Source organism: Perna viridis, chromosome 9 (genome assembly GCF_037379345.1).
Source record: "Perna viridis isolate PV_CMFRI_1.1 ecotype Kerala chromosome 9, ASM3737934v1, whole genome shotgun sequence".
Lineage (NCBI taxonomy): Eukaryota > Metazoa > Mollusca > Bivalvia > Mytilida > Mytilidae > Perna > Perna viridis.
This window is the reverse complement of record NC_142453.1, coordinates 15,304,130-15,324,869: the sequence shown is the minus strand read 5'-3', so window position 1 is coordinate 15,324,869 and position 20,740 is coordinate 15,304,130. Positions and strand designations below refer to the sequence as shown.

General features: G+C 33.5%; 1 protein-coding gene across 2 annotated transcripts; it reads right to left on the bottom strand.

Moving 5' to 3' along the window:
* Positions 1-2,655: 2,655 nt before the first annotated feature.
* LOC148606934 (uncharacterized) lies at positions 2,656-20,553 on the bottom strand. Of its 2 annotated transcripts, XM_088545442.1 has the most exons (8): positions 20,303-20,553; positions 19,609-19,834; positions 14,630-14,800; positions 13,242-13,401; positions 9,577-9,707; positions 7,406-7,513; positions 5,082-5,229; positions 2,656-3,710 (listed from the first exon to the last, which is right to left on the bottom strand). In XM_088545442.1, exons 1-8 carry the CDS (start codon positions 20,551-20,553, stop codon positions 3,580-3,582), a joined length of 1,326 nt encoding a protein of 441 aa, XP_088401568.1. In that variant the 3' UTR covers positions 2,656-3,579. The 2 variants fall into 2 exon arrangements, with proteins under 2 accessions (XP_088401568.1, XP_088401569.1); XM_088545443.1 differs by lacking the exon at positions 7,406-7,513.
* Positions 20,554-20,740: the final 187 nt, after the last annotated feature.

The window sequence follows — 20,740 nt, the reverse complement described above, 5'->3', positions numbered from 1 at the left end:
GGGGGAGAAGAGGGGTATTAACCCACTATACATTTGCTAAACACAAACATAGTATGAAGTTAAATAATGGCTATACAACATTTTCATCATCACCATTCAATACGGGAGACCATGTTTACAATATAATCCAAACATGTTGAAATCAAAGCAAATACAAAAATCAGCAGAAAAATGGCAGTCATTACGAAAACTGCCATCCAGAACGAATTTTCGTCATTACCATTCAACTTAGAATACCATGTTTTCTGAAGAAACAAATAATTATTGGAATCTGAGCAACCAGTCAAAATGGAGGCCATTTTAAAAATTGTTGCCTACTGCCAGTCAACTCACAATATTATGTTTATCTAATGAGTACTGGTAGCTTCCATCTTTGTTGACCCATATGTTCTATTTTCAGTAAAGACGTCCATGTTTTTTGATCGATGAACAATTTTAAACAATCAGTTCGTGCAAAAACCATGCAAAGTTTCATTACAATTGATCAATAAGTTTCAGAGTAAATATTTCTTTTTTTTTTTTTTTTTTTTTTTTGGGGGGGGGCTTTATTCCTCAATGGTTGTAGTCATGACACTATAATTTAATACTAGCCTAACCTTGTACAATTTCATAGGGATCCATATGGTTATACTCAAGTTAAATAATTAAGTTAAATGTTAAGGAGTGCTTGTTTTTGGCCCCCAATTCTAAAACAGTTGGGGCCATAATCTCAAAAATTAATATACACTTCCTTTTTGGTATTGAACCTTGTTATTAAACAACAAACTAGTATGGATGGGTGGAGAAATCTGTTTGCTCCAATTTTGTGTCCCTTTGCGCTACTTCTTACAAACATAAAACCCATTTGCACCATAAATCAAGTGTTTGATTGAGTCAATATGACTAAAGATGAATAATATAGAGTAAATTTATAAGCATGAAATGAATTGTGGTAAACCTTTGAATAATTACAAATTCCATTATTGCTCTTCATCCATTTAAAGCAACTGAAAACATATGATCCTTAATGGTCTCCCAGGTATCATTTCTGTTGCCTTTCTTGTATATGTTATTCTTAGTTTTTGATGCTCTAATCTCCTATGTTGATCTCATGTGGATGTTCCTAACATTCTCTAGGTACATCAAATTAGTATATTCTGTAACTGGGCAATTTTGTTTATTTCTTGTATTAGGGCTTTAACGATACACCTACCTCACGATACGATACATATCATGATACAAGTGTGGCGATACAATACACAACATCATGTTGTCCTATATATTTTCTTCAATTTGGAATAAAAAATATTCAACATATTTAAAAATGTCAATGATGAATTTTCTTGAAGCCAGGTATCATTATTAGAGTCTATACCTTTGATCTAAATAAAGACACACAAAACATGTCCTACTTTAATATTTGCAGTTATTTTATCAATAAAAAAAAGTCATCTTTCGACCTGTTTTGTATCGTATTGAAAACTCATTGTATTGTATTGTATTGTGACCAAAAGTATTGAGATACATCAATATTGCAATGAATAGTTTCATCCTTAATACACCTCCATCTTAACCTCGAGTTTCTCCTGACCACTTTTTACAATACATACTTGCATATATTCTAGGTATATATTAATTGCAACTCGTGCACAGGTAGATTTTTGCAAATGATTTTCCCATTTTGACACAATTAACTAAAGGCTTCCACCCTACCCTACCGGTGCACCTGGTCCACAATCCGAGTTTTCAGTGGGGTCCGAGTTGCTCATTCACTTTTGTTACTTTGTATGTATTATTTTAGTTACTTTATGTCCTTAGTTGTGTATGTCTGTTTTCCATGTCTGGTCTTTGTCCCTGGATTACATTCTTTTGATTACTGCTAGAACCTTGGTTCCCTTGATTACTCTTCCAGGAGCCCGAATCACTCTTGCTTTTCTAGGCAATAACTATAGTAAGGTCTCATCCTACAGCTTCAACCCAATGAAGATTTTTATAGGCCTTTTCACGAAGATCATTTCATCAATTTTAAGTTTTTTTTCTGTCTGTTATAGTTCATGATATTGGCTAAAAACTGCAAAAAATGTTATTTTCCACCAATTAAGGGCAATACCTCATTTAAGTAGTCTTCCTATAGCTTTGACCCAAAGGTGACTTTGCAGAGCTCTTAAAGCTGAATATTCTCCAATATCTCTTATGGTTTTTGAGATATATGTAGAAATTGGTGACTTGACCCCTGTGATCTAAAAACAGCCATATTTTACACTTGATCTAAATAATCAACAAAATTTCCAATACCCTAAGGATGCTGGTCACCAAACTAGACAATAATCCATAGAGGAGATTTTTGAAGAAAAAATAATGTCAGAAGATGACAACAGACGACAACAAACACCAAGTGACGGTAACAGTTCACATGGCTTAATGTATGTGCATGGTGCAAATGACACCTCTAAGAATATGTAATTGGTGCAATAGTATTATTCCCATTTATGTAATTACAGATGACAACAACCCTATGCCATTATACCTCAACTTGTAAAAAAAATCTTGAAACTTCGCACCATCCAAATTACCTGCTATATTGTACAAGTATTCATGGTATTTTCAAATCTGATTGCATGTATTAACTTTTGCATTGTATTTAACTTGGACTTGACGGCAACAAAAACTGTAACATCTAAAAAATATATTTTATTCAAAATTGATGAAGTAAATCAATCGATATTTCAAAAACATCACAGAATAAAGGAATATATATAATAAAAAGATCATTCATGTAAAAAGAACTTTTCACCAAAACTTTCATGTAAATCTCTCTTGTAGTATGAAAATCTGGGTAAAATGTTCACAATAGCCAGCTTTGGAATCTTATTTAAGTACCAATTCATGAAATTTTCAGACACTGCATATGGTAGAGGTGATTCATAGTGTAGAAAAACCCACTGAAAATGCAATGTTTTTTTTTAGGTCTACACATCATCTTTTTTTGGTAAGAATAATCCTTTCTAAAATGTATATTCAGATCTGCAGGTTTGAGAAAACCAAACATTCATCTTGCTCTTAAATCAACCAAAATTGATAACTCTTGCGTAATGCCGATTTCATACACAATCTACATAATTTTTTACCTCCTAAGTCCAACAATCAAATAAAAAACTAAGACTGGTTTTGTGGTCTGTAACTGATTCTGAGTCAAAAAATATAATTTGGTGGGTTTTCGATATGCATGAACCCAACTCCTGTCTGATTTTTTTTTATAAAGATTGCTACTTAATGCAATAAAAATTTGTCAAAATGCAGATTATTACCGGTAAATTTCTGCCTATCAGACAAACAAATCAGGCATTAATCATATTAGAACATCTAACACTTACAGTGCAATCAAATTTCAAATATCAACTGTAATTACATTTGAAAGCATTAAATAATTATGATACTTTTAAGATCTATATTGCAATGCTGATTTAAAACAATTTTAATCACCCTGAAATAGATAAATTCATTCAAATATGTAATTCTACTACAAATGTACTAAAAATACATAAATATATACATGTATTTCAATAATTGTTGCTCTTAAAAATTGAACTCTATCCTTAATTACTCAAATCGAGATATATCACGACCATACAACAGTGTTTTTAACCAGTCAATAGGGACCTGCATTCTCAATCGCCAGCTGCCAAGTCTTGTGAGGTAGGCTGATCTCCACACCAACCAAGACGTAAATCCTAAAATAAACACACACAAAAAAAAACGGGTATGAAAATCACATGAAATCTACACTTGAGCTTTTAACCTTACAAGATTATAAGCCGTCTGTACAGGCCAAGATTACGGATATTAAACACAATGCATCCACTTACAAAAAAAATAAAACTTTCCTGCAATATGTATAGAATCACGGTGCAAAATTTGAATAATAATCATTTAATACTTTTTGGGGTTATAGATTACAAAGTAGGTACCGTCCATTAAATGAATAAAAATGGGTAAGTTCAACATGCTAAAATGTACGAAAAAATTAATCAAATTTCTCCATAACAGGAGGTGCACATTATCAACAAATATAGAAAAATGGTGGAAGGATTTAATAACATTCATTTATTTAATATGTTTTTGGTTACAAGTACCATCCACTATAAAAAGTGACCAAAAATTAAATGGGTAAAAAACAAAAAGCTGAAAATGTAAGAAAAAAATTATCAAATTTTTCCATAACAGGAGAAACACATTCAATATGTATATAAATACTTCATAAAGTTGTTTTATTATCATTTAATACTTTTTGTGTTACAGAGTTCTAGACCTGCTTTCACCATTGGACGACAATCAACAAAGACTTTCTACATGAAAACTCAGAATCTAGATGTTTTAAATAAAAATATTGTATATACTTCTTTTGCATGCACCTTCATGCAAGAGTAATCAAGGGAACAAAGACTCTAGCAGAAATCAAAGAATGTAAATCCTGGGGACAAAGATCAGACATGGAAAACAGTCACACACAACAAAGAACATAAGATAACCAAAATAATACATACTAAGTAACAAAATAATGAGCAAATAAAGAAATTCCAATGCATTAAATAGCCATCAAGGGAACCAAGATTCTGGCGAATGTAGTCCAGGGACAACAATCTGACATGGAAAACAGACACACACAACAAAGAACATAAAATAACACATACTAAGTAACAAAAGTAAATGAGCAACTTGGACTCCACTAAAACCTGGGAGCGTGGACCAGGTGCATTGGTAGGGTAAACGTCCCCTGCATTTCTGGAAACACCCACCGAGTTGCTCATAAAAATTCAAGTCCAGAGTAGAAGAAAGGGGAAAGGAAAACTATGAAAAGTCGAACAAATCAGTTTTTGTGGTGCAGATGGATACCCTATAATGATCCACGAGTTAATGACTTCAGTAGTGATGACTTCAATATTCTAGCTACATAACCCTGTTCCAAAAGCCTATTTGTAAGAAGTCAAGTGTGAAAACAAAAAGCTCTAGCATAGTGTATGAGTTGTGATATGAAAACGCCGTATGCAGGTGCTGAAGGATGAAAGGAACAAACTCATGTTTTGGAGTGCTTTAATACTGACCTTGCATTTTAATCTGTTTGACATCAGTTAAAGCCTGATATTTGCCAATATAGGCTAACATTCCCATGCTCTGAAACTGAAAGGGCTCTGCAAACTCTTTACCATGGTTAAACATTCTGGCTAAATATCTCCCTTCTCTTTCTGCAACCTACATAAAACCAGTTTAAATTTAAAATTACAGTGATAAGTATATATATATATATGTATGTCAAATTTGCAAAGCAAATTTTTTGTTGTCCCTCCATGGGAGTTGGACTCGAAGTCGTACCGCTGTAGAGTCGTCACATTCTGAGATGTTTGTATAATATTGGTTTTGTTAATTTGATCCTCTATCCTTCAAAACAACACCTAAATGAGCTGTCCTGTACTTATACCATACATTGTGTACTAAGTTACTGCCTTAGATTAATCTTATCTGGAGGAATGACCGGGCAAACCAAACCTATATTTTTATATACGGTAGCCTAGCTGGCCGAATGGTCTAGGGCGCTGGACTTTGTGCAGGCAGAGTTGCCATAGATGTCATAGTGGTACAAGTTCGAGTCCCGCAGAGGGAACAACCAAAAATTTGCTTTGCAAATTTGACAGTTCTAACATCATTGGGAATTTTTCAGACCCTTCTATGCTTACATTATCTTCCCTGTATCAATTTGATCCAATTGAGCAGTGTAGCCAATAGGGTCATCAAAATGTGAGACATTTGTATAATATTGATTTGTTAATTTGATCTTCTATCCTTCATAGCAACACCTTGATGAGGTGTCCCATACTACCATACACTGTGTACTAAGTTACAACTCTAGATTAATACTACAAGAAAGATTGACTTGGCCAGCGAAAGACATTCATTCATATATTCTGATTCTGTCTTGTGGAATAAGTTACCCAAACATTTACTTAATCAAGCCACTGGCAACTCATTCAAAATCAATCTAAAGAAGTACCTTAACACTTTTGAATAGAGTATCTTAAAAGAGAAAATTGTTGCTGCTTACACTGTTTTTTAATGTTCTATAATGTATTATCTTGAAGTGATTTGGTATTGTCAAATCAGCTTTTGTTTTTGTGTTGTGTTGTTTATTTTTTAATTTCTAGTTGATATAGTTTTTGTGTGTGAGGGCCTCAGGGAAGATTCGCTTGTAAACTAACTGTGTAACCCTCTTGAAATAAAGATTTTATTATTATATTATTATTATTATTATTATAAAGAGCTTTCTGAATGAGGCTGGCTTCACTGATTGATAATTAATATAAGCCAAAAGATGACTAATTTACATGATACAGAAATTGTCTGACTGCACTGTGACTAAGACCATTTACTTACAATACTGAAAATCTATAGGTTTCAGAAGATTTCCATAAAGACCACCATAGTTTTAAGTTAAGTTAAAATTCATTCTCACCAACAATACACTCATTTACAGAAAAAAAAAATGTGTGCACCACGATTCTTATCAAACATTGCCTTCAACTTGACAAAACAGAACAAACAAAAACATGACTGCAAATTCAGCCTGACTCGTCTAACTGAAATTGGGCCACATTGTGACCAAAAAGAATATTCCACATACAAAAGAAAAGGGATGAATGATTTAGGCACAAGGGAAGTAATCAATCTTTTCATAACTTCTGCTTTAGGGATTTTCCTGAACCATTTTCAATGCAATAATTTTTCCTGTTTTCCCAGTGGTATGGGAACCATAACAATGGGAATATGTAATCAGATCATGTTCAAATAACATTAAATTCCATTCAGTGATGTAAGAGGAGATTTGGATAGAAGTTGGGTACCCTATATTCATAAAATAGCAAACAAAAAAAACTTCCCAAAAAGATTCACATTAGAGGGTGAACATTTTGATGTTTAATAAGATTCAGTGAAAGTTTGTCCATTCAACAACTTAATGGAGTAAAAATAAGAGAAGGATACCCCTCTGCATTAAGTAAATACAGATGGAGGATAGAGAAACCATCATTGCTGTCTACCCTCATTTAGCAAAAATTTCAAAAAATGATGAAATAGAGTGGAAGAAGATATTTTAGACAAGTCATAAATCTTGTCAGTTTTCTTCTCAATTAAGGGAAACATAACATACACCCACAAAATTGGATCAACTTTTTATAACAATTTTCCTGGCTTTTTTGGACTCTTGTTTCTAGTATTTCACAATATCTAGTGGAATAATAAAGTGTAGCATTAAACATATTTCACTATGATTTCACTGGCTCATAAGGCTTGCGGCTGAATTTATAGATAATTTAATATACAATTCTCATACTACTGAAAAGTATTGTTTTCTCCTAAAAATGATATGATTATACACCTGAGCAGTACAAGGCAGGGGCATATCGTGAATGTCAGCACAGTCTCCTAGAGCAAACACACTTTTACTTTCATCTCCCAGAACATGTAAATATCTGTCTGTCATTATCTGAAGAGAAAAATGTGTTAAAACAAAGAATGAAAATTTTGTTTATGTTTTCAACAATTATGACTTTATTCAAGGATTGTTTTATGAACCCCGAATCAGTTTATGAATAAACACAAAGTGACCCAAAGTTTTAGCCAGAAATTAAAACAGTCCATGTAATTTTTAAATTTCTAACTTATTTCATTCAAAAATTAAGATTTCATCCTTAATCAAAATGTTATTTAGTTTCAGATTATTGAATCACAGAATGTGAACCAATTGATATCAATGAAGTCACAGTATCAAAGACATTTATACAAAATTATCAAACTTTCTGAAAGAGACCAAAGGCTTATTACAAATTTGTTAGCATTGGCTCAATAGTGATACCCCAACTTTCAATCACAATATAAGGAAAATAAACGAAATCCTCGATAAACAAGAAGTTGCTGAGAAAACTGTGACAGGGAAAAAATTGTTACAGATGGAAACACGGACAAGGGTGTAACAGTAAATCCCCTCTCTTTTGAAGCAGGAGACATACATTTGATATATTATCTTTGTTCAAAGGTTCAATGATCTCAACAATTGAGGTAAATATAGATCAGAGAATAATCCAGATTATGATTCAATGAATCAATTACCCTCCAGTTAAATGATCAATTTGTCAGGGAAACAACAGTCAAAAAGACACTCAAACTGCATTTTATACCTTACTCTAATAATTCATTTCTAATTTCGTGGGTCATGTTGCATTGACTCATTTGTTTCAAGTTAAACAGTCATTTTAATTTTAAAGGGGGATTTGACACATGATGTAATTTTAATTGATCCTTGCATATATCACTGAATGCATTTATAATAACATAAAAATCAAATATGTGTCTACAGGGCTCAAGCTACTTGAGAAAAACAGGGAAAAGTGACTTCTCTTTCAGAGAGACACTAGGGAGAAGTGGGGATGAACAGGGAGAAGTGAATGTGACGTGCATCATTTACAAATGCTTTTTAAAATTTTATGTGTTATATGTTACTTATCATGCACACAATGTAAGCAAGCATTTTCATATATTCATTATCTTTTCATGAGATAATGTTAATTTTTCTTTAAACTACGTATGTAAGTTACTAAATATTTGGTTTGGACAAAATGAGATCAGCCTGCTGGCTGAATGATTGACTGTATCATATATTCATGAAATTTAAATTCTTATCTTTACCTCTCCCCTTACCAAAATTATTACAGCAAAATCAATATCAGATTGAGCAAAGCGAAGCTTGTAATGCATTGTCCTATTGATTTTGTCTTTCTCAGCAGTACAGGCAAAATTTCAGGCAGTGATATTCTGTTTGAATTTTCATTTTTTTTGTTTTTTTCCCTGACCCCACTTACATATAATACTGACATAATGATTTCTTGTTCAAAATATCCAGTCTTTTGATATAAGTTGACCAAAAGCATCAACAATCATGTTAAAATTTTATTGACAAATCAAGACTGAAACTTTATTTACACATATTGTAGTGGTCGCTTCCAGTTTCGTCGAAATGGCAAATTGACTGTTCTATTATGAAACATGAATATCGAAAGAAACACTTCGGGTTTTCTACAGAATTATCAACTGAGATAAATTTAACCAAAGTCCAAAGAACTTGCATGACAAATTTGCATGTTTCGTAATGAAATTTGAACGGTATAACATGAGTTATTGTAAGCTGAAGAAAAGACTGTTCATTCCGTATCATGTCTTTAACTTCTGAAACAAAAAGCTGATGAAAATACTTGCTTGTAACCAATAATTCAATACATTTTGAAAATTTTTACAATTCATTTTCTCGAACGGGTGCCATTTTTGTCTGAATTGTTATCAGAAGAACGATAACTCTGGTCAAAATACCGCTAAAAGACGGAGTACAGTCCCGATGATGGGTGATGTCTGAAAATGAGAGGGCGACTTCACTTTACTTTTGGTGTCGTCTGAGGACAACGTGAGCAACTCCAAGGCAACTATTTCGCCCAAATTGCCAAATAGCATAAGCCCCACTGTCTATAAATAATAGACATTAGATAAATCTAAATGTACCTGACCCTGTTTATTTTTAGGAACATCCAGATCTTTAACAAACTGACGTGGGGCTATACCCCCACTCCATACTACCATACCACAGGGTATAATGTCCCCATTGTTTAATACCACACAGTCAGACTTCACCTCTGAAACCAGTAAAATAATCAATGAAAAGAATTATCAGGGTATAAAGTAGCAATCTTTATAAAAATCAGACAGAAAATGATTCATGCATAAAAAAAACCCAACAAAATTCACTTTTATTTCTGATTTAGAATTTGTACGAGTTATCATTCTTGATTTGGTTTAATTTTGTTGATTTTAGTGGGATATGAAGGTAAGGTTTTCTGCAGTATGAATACAGAACGGACTATTGTTAGGTAAAAATATAGCATAAGTAGACCAAATTTTAGTGAGCGTGTTCACATAACCCACATGTCGCCATGTTGGATACTAAAGAAAATTTCTTTGTAAGAGAAACACATGTAGAAGGACCCCGATAAAAAAAGGAATAAGAGTATTTTTTAGGCTTTAGATGTTTATCTTCTAACTTAACTAAATCTGTTACTCAAAATGGAAGTTATTTCTGTGAATTTAGCTCAATTCAAGGCCTGTAATTTTAGTAAAAATCATTAGAGCAAAACTAACTACAACCTTGTCCTGTAACTCATCATGGTGAATTTAAATACTAAAAATCATGTTAATATCTCCAAGTGTTTAGAAAAAAAGTCAGGAAAACTGTTATTTCTGTGAATTTTGCCAAATTCAAGGCCCGCTATTTCAGTAAAAATCACAAGAGCACAACGAAACTTAAACTTGACCTATAACTTATCATGGTGAACTTATATATCAAAAATCACGTCAATATCTCCAAGAGTTTGGGAAAAAAGTCTGGAAAACTGTTATTTCTGTGAATTTTATTAAGTTCAAGGCCCGTAATTTTGGTAAAAACCATCGGAGCTAAACAAAAGTTAAACTTGACCTGTAACTTATCATGATGAACTTATATTCCAAAAATCATGTCAATATCTGCAAGTGTTTAGAAAACCAGAGGCTCACGTGAGCCTGTATCGCTCACCTGGTTTAATTACTTGCTAAATATTTCATATAATTTTGTGTAAATTTACAAGGAATTTTCCTTAGATGAAGATTTTCTTGCAATTTAAAGCATTGGTAAACAGGAATTATTGCATGGGACAGGTTGGAAAGGGGACATAATGCATAGTTTGCAACCCCAACATACTAAAATCCGGAACCAGGCCTTTAAAAATGCAGAAATTGCCATTGTTTTGCGGAATCCATGAAATTTCTGCAAAACACAGCGTTTCTTAGCCTCCAACATGATTACTTTGCTAAAAAACTAATCTTATTAAATAAATTAATAGTATAAATGATAGACATAGCAAATATTTTTTTTTAATCTAACATAGCTTTTTGTATGGTCCTCCAATCTCGGAGCACCATCCAATAACTTTCTGAAAACTATGATTTTGTCAACGAACTTTCTAAACAAATGATAACTTACATTGAAGCATGTGTATGAGAATACAGCCATCCCATTGAGACCAACAAACATTGAATCAAATCTACAGGGAAGCTAGTTTTTATAGTTCCCAGTTAAGACCCTCTGATGCCTATAATAAATCAATGTTTATTGGTACATGACCAACAATAGCAAGTACAGTCTTAACATTTAATCAAGTATACTTTGGACAAAAAAGTAAAACAAGATGTAAATTCAACTTGTCTACAAGTATGGTTAGAGTTTTCCACCAATATAGTTCAGTACTATGAACATTCATTTAATTTTATGAACTGCAATAAATGCCCAGTCAGCATATAAAACCTGTCAAATTATTGTACCTACATAATACTACTAAGGACATACTTTCACTACATATTTCTATAAGGCAACTACCATTAAATTTTTATTTGTGTGTGTGTGTGTGTGTGGGGGGGGGGCTATTGCTTTTTTTTTACCCTTAGTAAACAATTGTTTGTTGTCAAGTATGGTTTCATTTGGCCCAGTGGTTTCAGACATGTTTTTCCGATAGGCTCCAATGTTAAGTTAAGATCCACAGTGGCAGCCATTTTGAAATGGCAAAAGAATCACAAGCTTTCATCTCCTCATGCCAACGATCATTTGTTTCCAGTTTTGTTTCATTTGGTTAAGCGGTTTCCGAGAAAAAGATTTTTACATGTTTTTCTCATAGGGTCCAATGTTAAAGTAAGATCCTCGGTGGCGGCCATTTTGAATTTCCGATTGGCACCAAAATCACAAACTTACATCCCTTCATAAAAGTGAACATTTGTGTCAAGTTTTGTTTAATTTGGTCAAGCGGTTTCCGAGAAGAAGATTTTTACATGTTTTTCCCATAGGGTCCAATGTTAAACTAAGATCCTCGGTGGCGGCCATCTTGAATTTCTGATCGCCACCAAAATCACAAACTTTCATCCCCTCATATCAGTGAACATTTAATAGTGTCAAGTTTTGTTTAATTTGGTCAAGTGGTTTCCGAGAAGAAGATGTTTACATGTTTTTCCCATAGGGTCCAATGTTAAACTAAGATCCTCGGTGGCGGCCATTTTGAATTTCCGATTGGCACCAAAATCACAAACTTTCATTCGCTCATATCAGTGAACATTTGTGTCAAGTTTTGTTTAATTTGGTCAAGTGGTTTCCGAGAAGAAGATTTTTACATGTTTCTCCCATAGGGTCCAATGTTAAACTAAGATCCTCGGTGGCGGCCATCTTGAATTTCCGATCGGCACCAAAATCACAAACTTTCATCCCCTCATACCAGTGAACATTTGTGTCAAGTTTGGTTTTATTTGGCCCTGTGGTTTCAGAGAAGAAGATTGAAATGTAAAAGTTTACGGACGGACGGATGACGGACGCCAAGTGATGGCAAAAGCTCACATGGCCTTTGGCCAGGTGAGCTAAAAAGTCTGGAAATCTGAAGATGGACTGACAGACCGATGGATGACACAATGAACGGACAGGTCAAAAACATTATACCCTTCACAACTTCGTTGCATGGGGTATAAAATGCATCATTTGTTTAGTGGGTTTTTTCTACACCATGAATCACCTCTACCAAAATCATACAGTAAACATGTGTTTTCATTATTATTCAATATATCAAGGATATGTGATTTTCGTATGGTCTTTGAAAGCATATATCTGTTTTACATGCACAAAACGACATTTTTTACATACCAGTTTTAAACATTCATGTACACGTATGTTTCCAAAAATATGAAGACAAGTTGCAAAACTTCCTGTGTACTGTAAAAGTATTAATTTTCGTGGTGTACTGATTTTTGCTATTTTTGCAGTGGACAGAAAAGCTAAAAAAATAGTACCAGCAAAATTGAGTTTTAACACTATAGAACACTTATCATTTTTTGAAACCGCGAAAATCTATACCTGCAAATATGTTCAAATGACAGAATCCGCAAAAATTAGCCACAAAAAAAATTAGTTTACAGTAACTTATTTACATGTAGCACTGTGTAAATTTTATTCAGATACATCTTGTTGGTGCTATATAGCTCTGATTTAAACATTGTTCCATATTATCATTATGCCTGAGTTGTATTTATTCCTGAAGAAAACTCAGTCTTAATGTCATTATGTCAACAGCCAAAACTTCAAGAATCTACAGCATTACATATACCTGTAACTATTGACTTCTTCAGTTTAAATCTGGATCTTTCATTAAGCTTCTTCTCAGCATATTTCCTGAGACTTTCATCAAAAGATGCTAAAATCTGATTAGATTCTACCAATGTCACATGTACGAATTCCTTCTTCTTCTTGTAAAGTCTTGCAATATCCTGCAATAGATATGAACTTATAATTATTACCCTACCAATACACCTGGTCCATTGTACTAGTTTTTGGTTGGGTTCAAGTTGTTTCCTGTCTGTTGTTTGTTGTTTTTTTTCATTGTTTTCTATGTTTTGTCTTTAAAATATAAAAAAAAAAATGCCTCAGCAGTCATAAGAGTGCTTGACCTTGACCATATCTACCAACTTACATGTAGCAATGATAACTTTTAACAAATTAAACAAAACACATAAAGGCATCAATTCTCTTGACATAGTTTTTTGTTCTATCCATGTTTCCATTACAAATCCTTATTTAAAAAATAGTACATGTATTTTATATAGATCTTCTTAATTTTTATATCAATGTGAAACTCATTGAAATGCAATAGGGACTTTGGTGCATACCAACCAACCGAATCACATAAAAAATAGAAGATTTGTATCCTAGCTATTATCTTGTGAAAAAATTTCTTGTCAGCCAGAATCATTGTCAAACAGTTTATGTATTCCACCACATAACTTGAATAGCATATAGTATACTTGTTTAACCACCGTCCAGTATATACCTCATTTTGGTTCAATTAGAAATTTTGATATTTCATAATGAAGAACAAAGGCCTGTAGGTGTAGACCAAACATCATCAAAGTCAGGTCAAGAGGTGTTTATGATCATTTTCAAATCAGCTCAACATTCCATATATGGGGCCAGCTTCATAAAAAAATCTCAAATTGAAATTTTCCTCAATTCCTTCCTCAACCCAAATTCAAACAATCAGATTGCTTGAAATTGAAGTTTTGAGAAAAACTGAAGGATCAGATGAAAATTTTAATTTGAGAATTTTTTTTATGAAACCGGGCCATGGTATAATATTCTTTGTACAAGTTTGCCATTGTGATTTACCTACTACCTTCAAATCCTAATATGCATTCAAAATTAAATTCAAATTTCAATATTAATTTTTAACCGACAATAATATAAACAGAAAGTCTGATAATAATTAAATGTATGCATGACCAAGAATTTCACCTTTGCACTGGAATCAGGTTAAACCAGGACACGATACAAAAAGACCAATATCATATTCTGTTTATTACATCTTTCACCTAGACATACTGCAATCTCAATAAAATGTGATGTGTTTTGAATTTTTTCCAAACTAACGAATGCATGAATACAGGTGCAGAAAACCGCTATTTTTACTATTACTATACATATGATAAGTGATAAAAATACCTGTTCAATGAAGTCATACAGTTCAGCTCCAAACTCAACACCTGTTGGACCCCCTCCTACAATAATGGTATGAAGTAATCTCTCAGCCTCTGCATCTTCTATTCCAGGTTGTACAGCAAGCTCAAAATTACGAAGTAATCTTTCACGGATCCTTCTAGCATCAGCTATCTCCTGAAATATGTTCCAGTATAAATTTAATATGACTTTTTAATCCAAGAAAATTACTTACATTCCCCTATGGTCAGGATTCCAACTTGGAACATACCCTTTTGTAGGAACATTATAATCTAATGAATTATTCAGGCAAAAATTAAATTAAATCACAGACCCCCTATTAAAATCTTTTGATATGTTTTGTAATATTATTCAATATTTTATAGTTACCACCGGTAGTAACAAGTAATATGGAACTGAAATATCTTGTCAGGAATCTTTTTATATCTTGTCATGTAACTAGACCAACTATTTTATATCTTGCCATATACCTAGAACAACTATTTTTATATCTTGCCAGGAATCTAGACCAACTATTTTTATATCTTGCCATGTATCTAGACCAACTATTTTTATATCTTGCCATATACCTAGACCAACTATTTTTATATCTTGCCAGGTATCTAGACCTGCTTTCTTATACCTTGCAATGTATCTAGACCAACTAATTTTATATCTTGCTATGGATCTAAACCAACTCAGGGGCTGCTCTGGCTTCCAAAATTCTGTCGCCAGAAAAATCTCCAGCTGCCATTTTATGTCGCCAATTTCCAGAAATTAGAGCCTGGGGGCGGGGGGAGGCAAAAAAATTATACTTCTTTTTAAAATATGAGAGTATTAAGTCCAGTGATGAATTATTTTTGTCAATTCATCAAAATAACCTCTCCACTCATGATATACATGTACACAAAATTCACTCTTGTTGCTTGAATGAAGCAGGTTTTTAGCTCTAGTCTGTCACTTTTATATGCATAAAATAATGAAGTACTACTCCAGAAACAGGTATTTTATTTCTATCAAGGACTTTATTACTTTTCTCACATAGTCCCTGATTTTAAACCATTTTCACCTTTGTCCTTCATGGTCTAATTTATCTTACAATATAATTTGATTTTTTTTTAATTTAACAAACTGGATTCTTTTCTTTTTTTTTCGTGATAAAATTCTAACAAACTACATTTTGTACCATGAACCATTAATTGTGTCCCTGTTTAATTATCTTGGTATCGGAATCGTATTTCCTTCATTAGATTTTGGGAATCCCCATTCTATTTGTTTACCTATTTTCCCGCCAAAAAGTCACATGGACAAAGTGTAAACAAATGTCATCTATTTTCTTTCATCAGCTCTTTAATTTCTAAGTGTTTAGACACTTCCTGATGGGATAATCGTTGTTAATTGGATTGAATTTATTCTGTTATTAGGTAAGTCTTTTTCTGAATGTATCACATGGTTAGACAGGTCTATGAAGCTTGTATGTAGCCACGTGCACAAGACCATATGTGTTTACCTTTGACCAGATGATGAGAGTTTTGATTGGCTCAATAATATATTTACATTTGATTGACACCTCCCATGAGGATGTTGTCAGTCACGGTCATCTGGTCTAATTACCGTTAATTGCCTTCAGTCGTAAATTGGTCATGGTCAGTTAACTCTGACCAGGTGCCAACATAATTTGATAATTAGAGAAAATATCCCTTGCTGATAAATTTCCAGTCAATTTTATTATAGAAAACTTAGGCGCCAAGAAAATTGCCAATTGGTTATTTTTGTCGCCAGATCAAATAAAAAATCGCAAACTGCGACATTGGCGAAGCCCAGCGCGACCCCTGCAACTATTTTTTATATCTTGCCATGCATCTAGACCAACTATTTTTATACCTTGACATGTATCTAGACCAAACTATTTTAGATCAAGGAAGGAGGAAACCTCATTATTAAACTACATCACAATTGTGAGGACTCAATTTTCATTTAAAACTGTCACTTTTCAATTGTCTGTAGCAACAATTTTTTCCATTTGTCTGCGCAAATGTTCCTTCAGTCCCTGTGTATGGACTTTTTACATGCCAGAGCTTGACAAACTATACAGATTGTTTGTACTGTGCTAAACTTCTTACAAATAAGCTTAGTTATTGGAACGAGGTTATGTTCCCTCAAGATTTGTCATCACAAAAGTAGACTTCATGAACTTGTTGATTGCTATGGTGTGGGCATCTCCACCATGAGAACAGACTTCTTTTAGTTTCTTTTAACCTAGATTTGACATCATATGAGCAACTTGGCAGGTGTTTCTAAAAAACCTAAGAATACTTACCCTACAGGTGCACCTGGTCCATACTTCTAGTTTCAAGGTTACCCATTTATTCTATACTGTAAAAGTGGAAATTTTCGCGTGGGGGTTATTTTCGCCACTTTCGCGATAAAAAAATATTCACGAAAATATCCCCCACGCGAATTATTTGAAATTTCTATGTATTATTTCAGGTCTTGAGCGAACACCGAAAATATGTCCATTATTATTTTGGGTGTCCTAGTTTGGTTATTTTCATTGATTATGCAGGTTTATATGTTCAGTTAATAGAACGTTGTTTCATTTGTAAGTTGAAAGACATGTAATTTAATTTCATGTATCAATTTTATTACAATTTACAGCAACAAATCAAAATATTGTCAAGGATGCATGTCAATCGTCAAAATATCACTGTTTACAACATTCAGATACTTTCACTGGGCATGTGCAGAATAAGAGGTTCACATGGGGAGTCAAATGGCCTCAAACGATCGCTGAATATATTCAGTTTCTTTTTCAAACTTCTTGTGACATTTAATAACCCATTTGGCGTGTAGCGGCTTTGCAACGGATGTTCGTAAGTCAATTTTCACGTGTTTGCGTTCTTCGCAGGATTTTCTATCCTTCAACATTTTAGCAAACTCATCGGCGTACCAAAGTTGAAATTGTTTTTTAATGTCATCTTTGTATCGTTTGTTGATCATTTGATCGAGAGGCTGCAGTTGGTCAGTACAACTTGCAGGCACAAAAACATAACGAATCCCCGACTTTCTCGACAGTGATAGTAATGTTTCACTTCTGTGTGCCTTGAAAACATCAAATATGGCTAAAGCTGTTTGGTCGTGTTTAGTCACAGGTAAAGACTCTCTAACTGACACGACGTTCGAAATTATGACTTTTTTTGTGAAGCGAACCATCGTTTCTTCTGTACTCCAATAATGCGATTCAGTACGAGTTATATCCCAATCCTCTGGGAATGTGATTTTCGGATGGCAAGCATCGGTTTTACCGGGATATATCAACTGCGGCGGCAGTAGTCGGCCTGATTTAGTTACGGATAATAAAGCAGTTATTTGTCTTTTGTCACCCAATCCAACCATTTTCACTTGTTTAGAACCCTTTAAATCCATTGTCCATTCACTTGTTGGTACAACGTTGAGACCTGAAATTTAATTAACGGTCAATGAAATTCTAATCACTGACATGTTTACTGTTATAAAAACATACACCGGGATTGGTGACACTTCAAACAGCTGATTAGAGGGATTAACAATAAAACCAATCACCTGTAAACATTTGACAATAGTTAGGTATCAGAGAGTGGGCTAGATCAGCGTATGACAATGTTTAATAGTATTTTGACAGATGAACACAAATTATTGCAACAGAAAATTTTCATTGATTTGCTTTGCCATTTTGTTTAAATATTGAAATTTTTCTAAATATTAAAATGCCTACCAGTTTGATATTGTAATATTTCTAAATATTAAAATGCCTACCAGTTTGATCCCAGTTTATGACCAGTTGATCCGGAATGTTGTATTTTTTCACAGTTGTTTCAATTCTATTCAAGTATTCCCGTTTCACATCTTCGAAATCTGCTGGTAAATGTTTTATTCCTTTTGTAGCTTTTCTCTTTTTAAAGTTCAACCTGTCTAACACGGATATAGCCCATTCTCTTGATAGTTCAATTTTTCCTCCGTATTCGGGTAGCGAAGATTTGTTTCTTTTCAACATAACTCCTCTGCCGATGCTTTGCACTATTAATGTGTTCACACATCCACCTTCATCCCGGAGGTCACGAATGTAGTCACATACTTCTGTGTCTTAATTCCTCACCAAGAAGCTTCGGTCGACCTCTCGGTTTAGGAACAATTTCAGTTAGAGTTTCTTTATTGTTTTTTGACTGCAGCAAATACGACGATTTCATCGAACGAACAGTACTTTCGTTAAGTTTCTTCCCAAAAGTATCAGAAAAGTGACGGGCAGCTCTAGTGGCTCCATGTTCTATTGTGTAGCGGGCTATCTTAGCTTTCTGTTCTGGAGTATAATGAACATATTCCCCACGTTTTCTTTTCCTTGATTCAGACCCTGGAGTTTTAGCAACATATTCGACTTCCACAATGTCATTTAATTACTCCGTAAGTTTTTGTTTTTCTGGCGTAGAATGCTTTGTTGGGTCTGGTAATCCAATTTTTTTCGGAGTTTGGTCTAGCCATCGACGAAGCATTTCAATTGCCACAAAATCCGTCTGTATTTAGATGTAAATACGACTACATGTAGTTAGTAAAGTTCACCCGTAAATATAGATTTAAACCCTTAGGGTAACCCCTGGACTTGGTTAATCAGTGAAATACGGATAACTCTGTTTCATTTTATTTCCAACGATCGCGAAATTTCACATTTTGGTAAGAAATTTTCCGCGAAACTTTCCCCCACGCGAAAGGTTTTAACATGTAAAACGCGAAAATATCACCCCGCAAAAATTTCCACTTTTACAGTAGTTTCCATGTGTATTATTTTAGTAAATTTGTGTAAATTTTTGTATTTTTTCTGTTTCTAAGTCAAGTCTTTGACCCCAAATCATAAATATCCGGTTTTTATGACCTCATTGCTTTATCACGAGTAAATAACTAGTGGTAGCAATATATGAAAATAACTAACATACATACATATATAGATATTTTACCTTTAAGAAGAAAGCATGCTCTGAAACACCAGGAACATTGAAGGTGTTACTCAAAGCTCCAACACCAATCACAAGTTTGTCATAGTCTATAGAGTACTTCAGATCGGACTTTAAAACACTCTCACAGAAAATCTTCTTGTTTTTAGTATCCAAGCTAGTGGCGAAAGACAAATGAAAATGGTCTGGCTGTCGAAAAATGGTGTTGCGAACAGGCTCAATTACTGACCTACAACATTCAAGAAATACACATGAATAAATAAATCACATGTAGCATGTGTAGTTTCAAAAAATGAAAACAATAATGACAAGTAAAAATATAAAATCAAAGACCAAACTAAACATTTTCTAGAAGAAAAAGTATTCTTTATTTGACAGTTTTGAAGGTGTCAGTCCTGGTGATTACTCTTGCTAGATATAAAATGACTCTCAAGATCACTTTGATTGACTAGTTTAATGATGGTTTGTTCCTAAATGCCACATCAAAAATTATGTTTCTTTAAACCAGAACTGACTTACAAGATTCTCATATATTTGCATATTTGTCATATAATAAACTCTAGTCATTGTGGTTCATCATGATTCACCAATAACTGATTCAAGAAACTGGACCAATTCCCACTTTTTTTTAAGATGTATTAGTATTTTAACACTACCAAAACACCCTCGAACAAATTCAATTATAAAAAGTACTAACCTAAATTCAAGTGTTCCAACTGTTGTACTGCACAGCAGTGGTGTAAACAAAAAATGATTCCTTGGACTAACAACTATCACATCAAATTTTGTTTTGTCAATGGTCTTAAGAACACTATAGCTCCCCCATCCTGTTCCTAGAATGACGAGTCTCTTTCGCTCAGATGTTGATAATTCAGATGGAAGTTCACTTATTACAGATATGTTTGATCTTAATTTGCTTACAAAGCTTCTGGTTTGACGTAAAACCATTTTCCTAATTTCTGAATAATGGCAGTTCTAGTTATGTGATCAGTCTTTTTAAAGACGTATATATATTGATCAATAGTCGGCGCAATGTTTTAAATTTTGCTCCTAAATGTAACTTGTTGGATTATCCAGTATTCTTCTGTAGTTCACAAATTACCACAATACCTCAAATGCAGTACCAACCAAATAA